Genomic DNA, 12173 nt, shown 5'->3' with positions numbered 1-12173 from the left:
GAGCCCTACTTTAAAAAAAATAAAGAGAAAAAAAAATAAACACACCCTGCCAACTAAAAACCCTATATCCAGCAAAACTGTCCTTCAAAACTGAGGAGACACTATGACATTCCCAGATAAACAAAAGCTGAGCGAATTCGCTACCACCAGACCTACCACGCAAGAACTGCTAAAATGAAAGGCCACTTGACAGTAACTTGGAGTCACAGGAAGAAATAAAGATCACAGTAAACATACATACATAGGCAATGATAAAAGCTAAAATTATTTTAACAATGTTGTGCCTCCACTTTTGTTTTCTACATAAAAGACTAATACGTTTCAAAAAAGGAAAAAATTCCATTTGTCTGCAGTTTATCTCTTTAGCATATATGAACATAGCAATTGGGGCGCCAGGGTGGTTTAGTCAGTTGAATGTATGACTTTTCATTCTGGCTCAGGTCATGATCCCAGGGTGTGGGATCAAGCCACACACTTGGCTCTACACTGACCGTGGGCCCGAGTAAGATTCTCGGTCTCTCTGCACCCCCGTACTGTCACATGCTCATGTCTCCCTCTGAAATAAAACAAGAAACACAAGGAAAAAAAACAACCAATTATCCCTGCTTTGGGATAAAGATACAATCTCCTATACTTTGAAATTGTACATGAAATTTTTATTTAAACTTTTTGTTATTCAAATAGGAAAAGTTGCTTTTAACTTCTTTACAGCAGAGTAGCAAGAGATATTTCGCCTTTTGGACAAATTTCTTCTTTAAAAGTTAGGTAAGTTCCTCTGCTTGAACATAATAAAAGCCATATGCAAAAAACTCTTAACTAGCATCATATCAAACTAGTAATGGGCTGAAAGCATCTCCTCTGTGACTAGGAACAAGACAGGCTTCCTACTTTCACAGCTTCCACTCAACAAGGTACTGGAAGCCCCAGCCAGAGCAATCTGGCAAGAAAAAGAAATAAAAGGCATCTAAATTAGAAAGGAAGAAGCGAAAAGTATCTCTGAATACAGACAGGATTTTATATATAGAAAGCCATAAAAAGTTCAGAAAAAGGCTGTTAGACAAACTAATAAATTCAGCAAAGTTGCAGAATAAAAAAAAAAAGTATACAAACTTCAGTTGCTTCTATATAATTGCAACGGACAATAGAAAATGAAACAAAAGAAGACAATTCCACTTATGATAGCATCAAAATGAATTACATAGAAGTAAACTTAGGCAAGAAAGCAAAGACTGAATACTACAAAATTTTGCCAAAAGGTTCAAAATTAAAGACATAAATAAGTGGACATCCATATTTATGTATTAAAAAAACTTAATACTAAGGTGGCAGACCTCCCCTACTTTTTTGGATTTTGATTTTTAGGAATTCAAATAAATCCTTACCAGAATCCCAATGGCATTTCTTACAGAAACAGAAAAATCCATTCTAAAATTCATATGGAATCTCAAGGGACCCCAAAGAGCCAAAACAATCTTGAAAAAGAAGAACAAAGCTGAAGATCTCATAATTGTTAAATTAAAAAAAAATTTAATGTTTTTAAAAAAAATTTTAATGTTTTATTTATTTTTGATACAGAGAGAGACAGAGCATGAGAGGAGGAGGGGCAGAGAGAGAAGGAGACACAGAACCAGAAGCAGGCTCTAGGCTCTGAGCTAGCTGTCAGTACAGAGCCTGACGTGGGGCTTGAACCCAAGAATGTGAGATCTGACCTGAGCCGAAGTTGGAGGCTTAACCGACTGAGCCACCCAGGTGCCCCCAAAAATGTAATGTTTATTTTGAGAGACAGAGAGTGAGCGAGCATGAGTGGGGAAGGGGCAGAGAGAGAGGGAGACACAGAATCCAAAGCATGCTTCAGGCTCTGAGCTAGCTGTCAGCAGAGCCCGACATGGGGCTTTAACTCATGAGCCGTGAGATCATGACCTGAGCTGAAGTCGGATGCTTAATTGACTGAGCCACCCGGCTCACTCCCCCACCCCAAATACTTTTTAATGTTTATTTATTTTGTGTGAGAGAGAGCACATGTGTGAGCACCAGTGGAGGAGGGACAAAGAGAAAGGGGGCTAAAGGATCCAAAGTGGGCTTCCAGGCTGACAGCAGAGAGCCCGATGTGGGGCTTGAACTCACAAACCGTGAGATCACAACCTGAGCCAAGTTGGACAACCAACTGAGAGCCACCCAGGTGCCCCTAACAATTGCTAATTTCAAAACTTATTACAAAGCTACAATAATTGAAACAATATGATGCTGCCATAAAGAGACCTATAAATGGAACAGAAAAAAGAACCGAGAATAAACCCTTGCACATATGATGTTATGGGCTGAACTGTACTGCCCCCTACTGATATGGTGAAGTCCCATCCCCCCCATTATCTCCGAATGTGACTGTATTTAGAGATAAAGCCTTAAAAAGGTAAAGTAAACTGAAATTATACAAATAGGCCCTAGTCCAATATGACTGTTGTCCTTATAGGAAGAGATTAGGACACAGACATGCACAGAAGGACAACTATGTGAAGATAGAGGGAGAAAATGGCCATCCACAAGCTAAAGAGAGAGGCCTCAAAAGAAATCAACCCTATCAACACCTTGACCTGAGACTTCTAGCATCTAGAATGGTGAGAAAATAGATTTCTGTTATTTAAGCCACAGTCTGTGATACTTTGTTACGGTAGCCATAGTAAACTAATACATGGGGTCACATGATTTTTGACAAGGGTGCCAAGACCATTCAATGGGGGACACTCTTTTCAACAAATGGTGCTGGGAAAACTATAATCCACACACAAAAGAATGAAGTTGGACCCTTACTTTATACCGTTTACAACAATTCAAAATGGATCAAAGACCTAAATGTAAGAGCTGAAGCTATAAAACTCTTAGAACAAAGAAAGGAGGAAAATCTTTGTGACACTGGATCTGGCGATGATTTCTTGGGTAGAACTCCAAAAGCACAGGAAACAAGAGAAAAAATAGATAAACAGGACTATACCAAAATTCAAAACTTCTGAATATCAAAGGACACAATCAACAGAGTGAAAAGGCAACCCATGGAACAGAAGAAAACACTGGCATGGCATGTATCTGGTAAGGAGTTAGTATCCAGGAAATGTAAAGAACTCCTACAAAATAACAACAAAAACTCTGTCCAAAAATGGGCAAAGGACCTGAACAGACATTTCTCCAAAGCAGATATACAATAAATACATGAAAAAATACTCAACAGCACTGATCATTAGGGAAATGCAAAATCAAAACTACAATGAGATATCACCTCACAGTCCTCAAGATGACTACTATAAAAAAGATGGAAAATTGGAAAATAACAGGCGCTGGCAAGGGTGTGGAGGAACTGGAACCCTTGTACACTCCTGGTGGAAATGTAAAGGTGCAGCTGCTGTGAAAAACAATACGGAGGTCCTCCAAAAATTACAAACAGAATTACCATATGAACCAGCAATTCCATTTCTGGGTATATACTCAAAGAATTGAAGGCAGGGTCTCAAGTAGATATGTGTCCATCTATGAGCATTACACATACAACCCATTCACACCCCTAGTGGCATTATGCACAACAGGCTAAAGGTGAAGGCAACTCACATGTCCAACAATGAATAAATGAATCAACAAAATGTGGTACCTACCTACAATGAAACATTACTCAGCCTGAAAAAAGGAAATTCTGACACATACTAAAATACAGATGAACCTTGAGAATATTTTGCTAAGTTGAATAAGCCAGTTACAAAAAGATAAATACCATGTAAGTCCACTTATGTCAAGTACTTAAAGTAGTCAAATTCAGAGACAGAAAGCAGAACAGTGGTTACCAGGGTTTGGGGAGCAGAAATGGGGATTTGTTGTTTAATGTGTGCAGGGTTTCGGTTTTGCAAGATAAAAAGAGGTCTGGAGACTGGCTGCGTGACAATGTAACTGCACTTCACAATACTAAACTATACACTGAAAAATGCACACAGAAAAAAACGCGTAAGATGTTAAATTTTACATTATCTGTATTTTACCACAATGAAAAACATTTTTAACATTTTTTTAAAAAGGTAAGTTCCTTGTAATAAGGCTTCTAATAAATTACAAATAAATAATATACTTTTATATATTATCTTTCCAATCCTTGTATGCACTGTTGTTCAGACATGTTTCCCCCTGGGATTTTTGTTAGAAGTGTGAAGGTCTGAAGTCTATACTGGCTTGGTCCCAGAAATGTCGATACACGTCGTAGAAACAATTAGCTGTCAGCATTTTCTCGTCTATCACTGACCACATATTTATGCAGCCATCCTTGCAATAAAGCAGCAGTAGTGGTGACTATTTTTAGTACACAACTGACCTGTTAACTTTGGATGTATTTTCAAATAGACTACAACATTTTCTATGTCAGCTATTCAGAAATTAGTATTAGCAAGAACTGGTAAAACTTCAACCAAACCGAAAAATGTACAGCTAAGGTCTGCGATGGAGGGGCGTCTGGCTGTCTCAGTCTGGGGGGTGCACTTCTTAATCTCAGGGTCGGGAGTTTGAGCTCCACACTGGATGTAAATATTACTTAAAAAATATATAATTAAATAAACCTAAAATAAAGTGCTCAGCTGCTTTTCTCTACATCAGTTCTTAACAGGTGAAAAATATGTATAATAGAAGAAGGGGGAAGGACACTCAATAATAGCAACAACCACCAAAAAATCTGGAAATAAACTCAATAAGACATGTGAAAAACCTCCGTGAAGAAAATTTTACTGAGAAGTCTGGGGAGAAAAGAAAAAAAATACATGTGTGTGTTTATGTAACATATATGAAGAAATGCAGAGAAGAGCGACCTCATCAAGATACTAATTCTATCTCATCAGTCTGTAAGGTGTATTAGCTCACAAAATTCCCAACGCTATTCTGCAGAACTTGACAAAAAGATTCATTTGAAAAATACTCATTTGAGAATAGCCATGGAAAACTTGAAAAGGAAAAGTTATTATCAGGAATTAGTCTTAGCAGATAGAAAAACTACAATAGATACAATACTTAAATACTGTGGACCTGTCACTGGCAGGTACGGGGTGGAAGAGAAGAGGAAATTCTGAACAGACCTCAAGTACATAAAAGAATTCAACATAAGAGTGTTTCCAGCAAGTAGAAAACATATGGAGAAAAAGTTAAAGCTCGAGCCTTCCCTTACCTATCATATACCTAAATAAATACCATATCAAGATTTAAGGAAAAATCCAACTGTGCACGTACTAGAAGAACATCAGTAGCTGCTCACAATTTTACATGGGGGACGAAGCTCTTCTGAGTGCAGAGCGAAGGCAGGTAGAAGGCGGGAGGAGATGGACCTGACTTAGACATTTAAATACAAAATCTGAAGTGTGCATTAAAAGCATAATAAACAAAGACAATGAACTGAAAAAAATTTGCATCATATAAGACAAAGGAGCAATATCCTTAGTGTGTCAGTCTTATAAAGTACTAAGAACAAATGTGAAGGCATACATCAGAGATACTGCAGGTTCACATCCAGACCAAAACAAGAAAGTGGGTCAAAATGAATTTTTTGGTTTTCCAGTATATTTACTCTACACTGTAGCCTATTAAGTGTGCAGTAACATTAGATCTTTAAAAAGTTCATACTTAATTTAAAAGCACTTTACTGCTAAAACAATGCTAACCATCACCTGAGCTTTCAGTGAGTCATCTTTTTGCTGGTGGAGGGTCCTGCCGCCACACTGACGGCTGCTGACGTGATGGGGCGGTGGGCACGGACGGCTGCGGTGGCCATGGCAACTTCTTAACTAAGACAGCAATGAAGTCTGCTGCACGACTGGTTCCTCCTTCCATGAACGACTTCTCTGTAGCATGTCATGCTGCTTGGGAACATCTCACCCACAGTAAGACTTGTTTCAAAACTGGGAGTCAATCTTCTCAAGTCTCACTGCTGTTTTATCAACTAAGCTTATGTGATACTCTAAATCCTTGTTGTCATTTCAACAATCTTCACAGCATCTTCACCAGTATATTGCAGCTCAAGAAACCACTTTTTTTTTTTTTTTTTTTTTTGCTCATCCATGAGAAGCAACTCCCCATCCGTTCAAGTTTGATCATGAGATCACAGCACTTCAGTCCCGTCTGCAGGCTCCACTTCTAGTTCTCCTGCTGTTTTCACCACTTCTGTGGTTACGTCCTCCATGTAAGTCCTGAACCCCTCAAAGTCATCTGTGAGGGCTGGAATCCACTTCTTCCAAACGCCTGTTCTTAATGGCATCTAGAATGGTGAATCCATTCCAGAAGGTTTTCAATTTACTCTGCCCAGACCCATTAGAGGAATCACCTCTATGCAGTTATAGCCTTAGAAATAAATTTCTTAAAAGGGCGCCTGGGTGGCTCAGTCAGTTGAATGTCTGTCTGACTTTGGCTCAGGTCATAATCTTACAGTTTGTGGGTTTGAGCCCCGCATCAGGCTCTGTGCTGACAGCTCAGAGCCAGGAGCCTGCTTCAGGTTCTGTGTCTCCCCCTCTCTCTTCATCTCTCCTGCTCATGCTTTGTCTCTTTCTCTCTCAAAAACAAATAAGCATTAAAAATAGTTTTTTTTAATTCAAAAAAGGAGGGGCACCTGGGTAGCTCAGTTGGTCAAGCATCCGACTTCGGCTCAGGTCATGATTTCATGGTTCATAAGTTCGAGCCCTGTGTCAGGCTCTGTGCTGACAGCTCAGAGCCTGGAGCCTGCTTCGAATTCTATGTTTCCCTCTCTCTGCCCCTCCCTCGCTCATGCTCGCTCTCTCTCTCTCTCTCTCTCTCTCTCTCTTTCTCTCAAAAATAAACACTTAAAATTTTTTTAAATGTATTTCTTAAAGAATAAGCTCAAAAGTCAAAATTACTCCTTGATCCATGGGCTGCAGAATAGATGTGTTAGCATGAAAACAACATTTATCTTGTACATTTCCATCAGTGCTCTTGGGTGACCATGTGCATTGCCAACGAGCAGTAACATTCTGAAAGGAATCATATTTTTTGAGCAGTAGGCCTCAACAGGAGCCTTAAAATACAGTAAACTACGTTGTAAATACATGGGCTGCCACCCAGGCTTTGTTATTCCATGTATACAGCACAGGCAGTATATTCAGCATAATTCCTAAGGGCCCTAGGGTTTTCAGAACGGTAAATGAGCACTGGCTCCAACTTACAGTCACCAGCTGCATTAGCCTGTCCTTCGAAGCCTTAAAGCCAGACACTGACTTCTCCCTAGCGGTCATCGTCCTGGATGGCATCTTCTTCCAACAGAAGGCTGTTTGCCTCCACTGAAAATCTGTTTAGTGTGGCTACCTTCATGAATTATCTTAGCCAAACTTTCTGATCACATGCTGTAGATTCTACATTAGCACTTGCCGCTTCACCGTGTACTTTTATGTTAGGGAGACAACTTCTTTCTTTAAATCTCAGGAGCCAACCTGTGTTAGCTTCAAGCTTTACTTCTGCACCTCTCTCAGCCTTTACAGAACTGAAGAGATTAAAGACCTTACTCTGAACTAGGCTGTGGCTGCAGGGAATTTTGTGGGGTCTGATCTTCCATCCAGAGCACTCAAACTTTCTCCGCATCAGCAATGGCTCATGTGGCTCTGACATCAATCACGTGTTCACTGGAGGAGCACTTTTAATTCACTTCAAGAACTTTTCTTTTGCATTCACAACCGGGCTACCTGGAGCATGAGGCCTACTTTTCAACCTTTCATTCAGTCTTGGCTTTCAACATGCCTTCTTCCCTAGGCTTAATCAATCCTAGCTTTTGATTTAAAATGAGAGACACGTGACTCTTCCTTTCACTTGAAAACTTAGAAGCTATTGTAAGGTTATGAATTGGCCTAATCTCAATATTGTTGTGTCCCAGGGAACATGGAGACTCAAGGAAAGAAAGACGGGAATAGCCAGTCAGTGGAGCAGTGAGAACACACCCAACATTTACTGATTAAGTTCACAGTCTCATATGGAGTTTGTGGTGCGCCCAATTACAATAGTAACATAAAAAATCACTGATCACAGATCAATGGGGCACCAGGCTCAGTTGGCAGAGCATGGGACTCTTGATCTCGGGGTGTGGGTTCTAGCCCCATGTTGGGTTCTTAAAAATAAAATCTTAATTAAAAAAAAAAAACAACCAGTATTTGTGGAGCACAACAAAGCAAAGCTCAATACAAGCCATGGGCATGCCTAGGGGTGCCTGGGTGGCTCAGTTGGTTGAGCTTCCAATTCTCGGTTTCGGCTCAGATCATGATCTCATGGTTTGTGGGTTCAGGCCCTGCATCCAGCTCTGCACTATCAATGCATAAGCTGCAGGATTCTGTCTCTCTCCCTCTCTCAGTCCCTCCTCCACTCTCACTCTGTGTCTCTCTCAAAATAAATAAGCTTAAAAAAAGATATCTTAAAGGAAAAAAAACCCCACAAGGTATCCCTATATGAAATAGAAAAATAGGGGCACCTGGGTGGCTCAGTCAGTTAAGCGTCAGACTTCATGAATTCGAGCCAGCAGTCAGGTGTGCTGACAGCTCAGCGCCTGGAGCCTGCTTTGGATTCTGTGTCTCCCTCTCTCTCTGCCCCTCCTCTACTCACACACTGTCTCTTACTCTCAAAAATAAACATTAAAAAAAATTTTAAGTAAAATAAAAAAATAAAATAGAGAAATGGGCAATGGACATTGACAATTTCTAAAAGAAGGTACACAACAAACACACTGACAACTGTGAAGCCTAACCATTAATGAAAGAACTGAAAATTAAAATCAAATACCCTTTTCTACCAGACTGCCAGAACTGAAAAGTAACAGCAGGAGTAGGCACGTATCCACAGTTGGGGGTGCGTACAAAGACAAGTCCCCCCGTCTGCCCACTAATTCCTACAGAATCAATCCCACATGCGCCCAAGTATGCACAGACAGGAATTATATTCACAATGCCGAAAACTGAAATAACCTAATGTTCTCTGAGACAAGGCTAATTAAATTACAGCGCAACATGATTATAGGGTATTAAAAATACTACTATTCTGCATTTATCGACACAGAAACAAATCTACTATACGTTAAATGAAAAAAGCAGACTACAGTTTGGGTGGTCTATGATCCTACTATGGTTTTATACAGTATACACAGCTGACACTTAAACAGTGTGTGGGGGGAGGTAGGGACACGACCCCCACGCAGTCAAAGCTCCACTGTAATTTTTGACTTTCCAAAAACGTAATTACTAATAGCCTCCTGTTGACCAGGGCCTCACTGACAATAGTCAGGTAACAAATTTTGTATGTTATGTGTATTATACATTGTATTCTTACAATGAAGCTAGGGAAAAAGAAATGTTAAAGAAATCCCAAGGAAGGGGCGCCTGGGTGGCTCAGTTGGTTGAGCATCGGACTCCTGAGTTCAGCTCAAGTCATGACCTCAGTTGTGGAGTTTGACCCCCAAGTCGGGCTCTGTGCTGACAGCACGGACACTGCTTGGGATCCTTTCTCTCCCTCACTCTTTACCACTCCCCGGCACGCAACTCACTCTCTCTCTTAAAATAAACTTAAAAAAGTCATAAGGAAAATACATATACAGTACTGTACTATAAAAAAATGCATAAAAGTGGACCTGCACAGTTCAAACCCATGTTGTTAAAGAGTCAATTATACCATATATATCTCTCACACACACACACACACACACACACACAACATGTAAATGTATAGACTTTTACACCAGTAATATGTAAATATATATATTATACTTAAACATAAATATATAAACTTTATATAAATGTGTATAAATTATCAAATATATATCAAGAATTTGCAAGAAGGATTTTTAAGACTGTTTATCCTTTTCTTTACTTTTTAGATTTTCAAACTTTTCTATCATTAATTTTGCTGCTTTTACAGAGCAAAAAATACTAAGTTAGAAAAAGAACACAGTTCCAGGTAGTTTCTTTACCTCCCTATCAAACCAATCCTGTGCATAAAAATACTACCCTCCTACCTGTCTGAGCAACTCCAGTTTCTTCAGTTCCTCATTGTAGGCTTCTGGGTTCTCTCCATAATTCTTCAGGACAAACTAGAGACAGAGAGAGAGACATAAACGAGGAATACAGAACACTTCCCTGCTCCCACTCCTGCCCGGAGTCTTTGGCAGTCACCAGGCAGGGCTCAGGATCACGTCCAGACCCACGAGCATGCGCTTACCTCCCAGTCCACAGGGAACCCTACCTCAATAACAGGGCATCACTAAGAAGCTGCCCATGAGAACCTCCACCTTTGAGTAAAACGGAGAGTAAGACTGGATGACCCTACATGAACACCCTGGCTGGTCTTCGTCATGCTACCGCCCTCTCTGTAAAGCCCAGGGCTCTGGCAGGTCAGGAATTGGGGAACTTAGCTGGCTGAAATGGGATCCTACTGAGCATCCCGAAACAGGCCACAAATTCAAGCCTCCCTCAAAGACTGGACTCCGCTGTGTCCTGGGATCACAGCCCAACAACAAACACAGGCAAGAGATACCAGGTAAGAGTGGGAGTGCAAAGCCTTCTTCACCAGCCAGCCCTTCTCGCTAGGAATAGGCACCACAGAATACAGGATTTACATGAGGACAGGCCCACATGAGTGTGATGGGAATGATCCAGACAGGAGATGGGAAAGTCACTGCCCGCATCAGAGAGGGGACTGGCACACCTGTCCACTACAGCACTCACCACCTCAGGACCTGACTCTCTAGGACAACGAGCACACTCATCGGTCTGGAGGCACAGCCTCGACCAAAAGACCCCTTGTTCACCTAAGATCAACAAATTAAGGCAGGTGGAACTTCGCCATTGCAGTTCCTGCTGCCTGAGCTAGCAATCCGGGTCGGGGGCGGGGAGCAGATGCACCGACTCCACAAACACTGGGCACTGATGCCCACCTCACAGGTTCCTTGAGGTTCAAAGGATGAAAAGAGGTGGCCTCTCCGCAGACTTGCACCATGTCTGTGACCCACTCACCTGTTCTGAGGTCCCTTCCAAAGACCCATGCCACATGGCTACTACGGAATTAGCCACATGGAAACCTGAAAGGCTGTGTAACAGCTCCTCCTTGCCCTGGCAGGGAAAGCAGAGCAGGGACAGGCAGAAGGGGGGGCTACTGCTAAATTTGTTTCAGCATCACCTAGTCATGTTCCCAAACCTCTGACCCTGACCCCTCTTCTGTTGGCTTTACTTCGAAAGTCCCATGTGTCCGTGAGTTCTCCTCTCCATCTCTTGCAACCCCTTCTAAGCTATCCCTTACCCAGAGGCCAGAATGATCTTTCTAGCACAACTCCAATGTCACTAACTTCAAAGCCTTCTGAAACACACATGCACCTTGGGAAAAAAATAAACCAAAACACGCTTTTCTCAGGATAGTGACATTATGAGAAATGAGTTGCAATCTAAAGAGAAAACTTATAATCTGAGAAGAATGTGCACAGTGGCTCCCCAAAGCCTCTAAGTCCAAATCTAATCTCCTAGGCAAAGAGTTCAGGGCTTTTCACAACCTGCTCCCAACAGCCTTCAAAGACTGTCCTCTAGCGCCTCCCAGGGACACCAAGTCAACAGACCTATGGAATTGCTGCTCCCAGGTCTCAATGCCTGTCCCCATGTTGTCACCTCTTCTCCATTAAAGACTCAGATGAAATGTCACTTGCTTGAACTTCAGCTGCCGCTCTCTCTACATTCTAAACATGCCTTCGTCAGACTGTGCCCTGTGGCAGGGTCATGCCAGTTGACCCCCCTCAGATCCACACCAAACAATGAGCGCACTGGGAACGGCAGGGGCCTCCTTAGTATGTGTTAGATACTCAGCAAACGGCTGCCTTTACAGGAAATGCAGAGGATGGATGAGCAAACTGAAAATACTAAAAGGAGACACTCGGAAGATGGGACATTCTGCCCAACAATTAACCCAGGCTCTGAAAAAAATCAAGGTCGTGCAGGTAGGGGTGAGTAAAGACCCCAAATAGCCAAAGTCATATTGAAGAAGAAAACCAAAAAGGGAGGCTTCACAATCCCAGACTTTAGCCTCTACTACAAAGCTGTCATCATCAAGACAGTATGGTATTGGCACAAAACAGACACATAGACCAATGGAATAGAATAGAGAACCCAGAACTGGGCCCACAAATGTACAGCCAA

At 41.5% G+C, this 12173-nt stretch overlaps 1 protein-coding gene across 2 annotated transcripts in view; it reads right to left on the bottom strand.

The window, feature by feature from the left end:
• Positions 1-12173, bottom strand: part of PTPN23 (protein tyrosine phosphatase non-receptor type 23) — a 32538-nt gene that overhangs the window by 12545 nt on the left and 7820 nt on the right. For both annotated transcript variants that reach the window (XM_029919235.1, XM_029919236.1), the window contains exon 2: positions 10010-10084. In XM_029919235.1, coding sequence (XP_029775095.1) covers positions 10010-10084 — 75 coding nt within the window. The remainder of the gene's footprint in view (positions 1-10009; positions 10085-12173) is intronic.

The sequence above is a fragment of the Suricata suricatta genome, chromosome 12 (genome assembly GCF_006229205.1).
Source record: "Suricata suricatta isolate VVHF042 chromosome 12, meerkat_22Aug2017_6uvM2_HiC, whole genome shotgun sequence".
Lineage (NCBI taxonomy): Eukaryota > Metazoa > Chordata > Mammalia > Carnivora > Herpestidae > Suricata > Suricata suricatta.
This window is presented reverse-complemented; position numbering and strand designations above follow the sequence as displayed.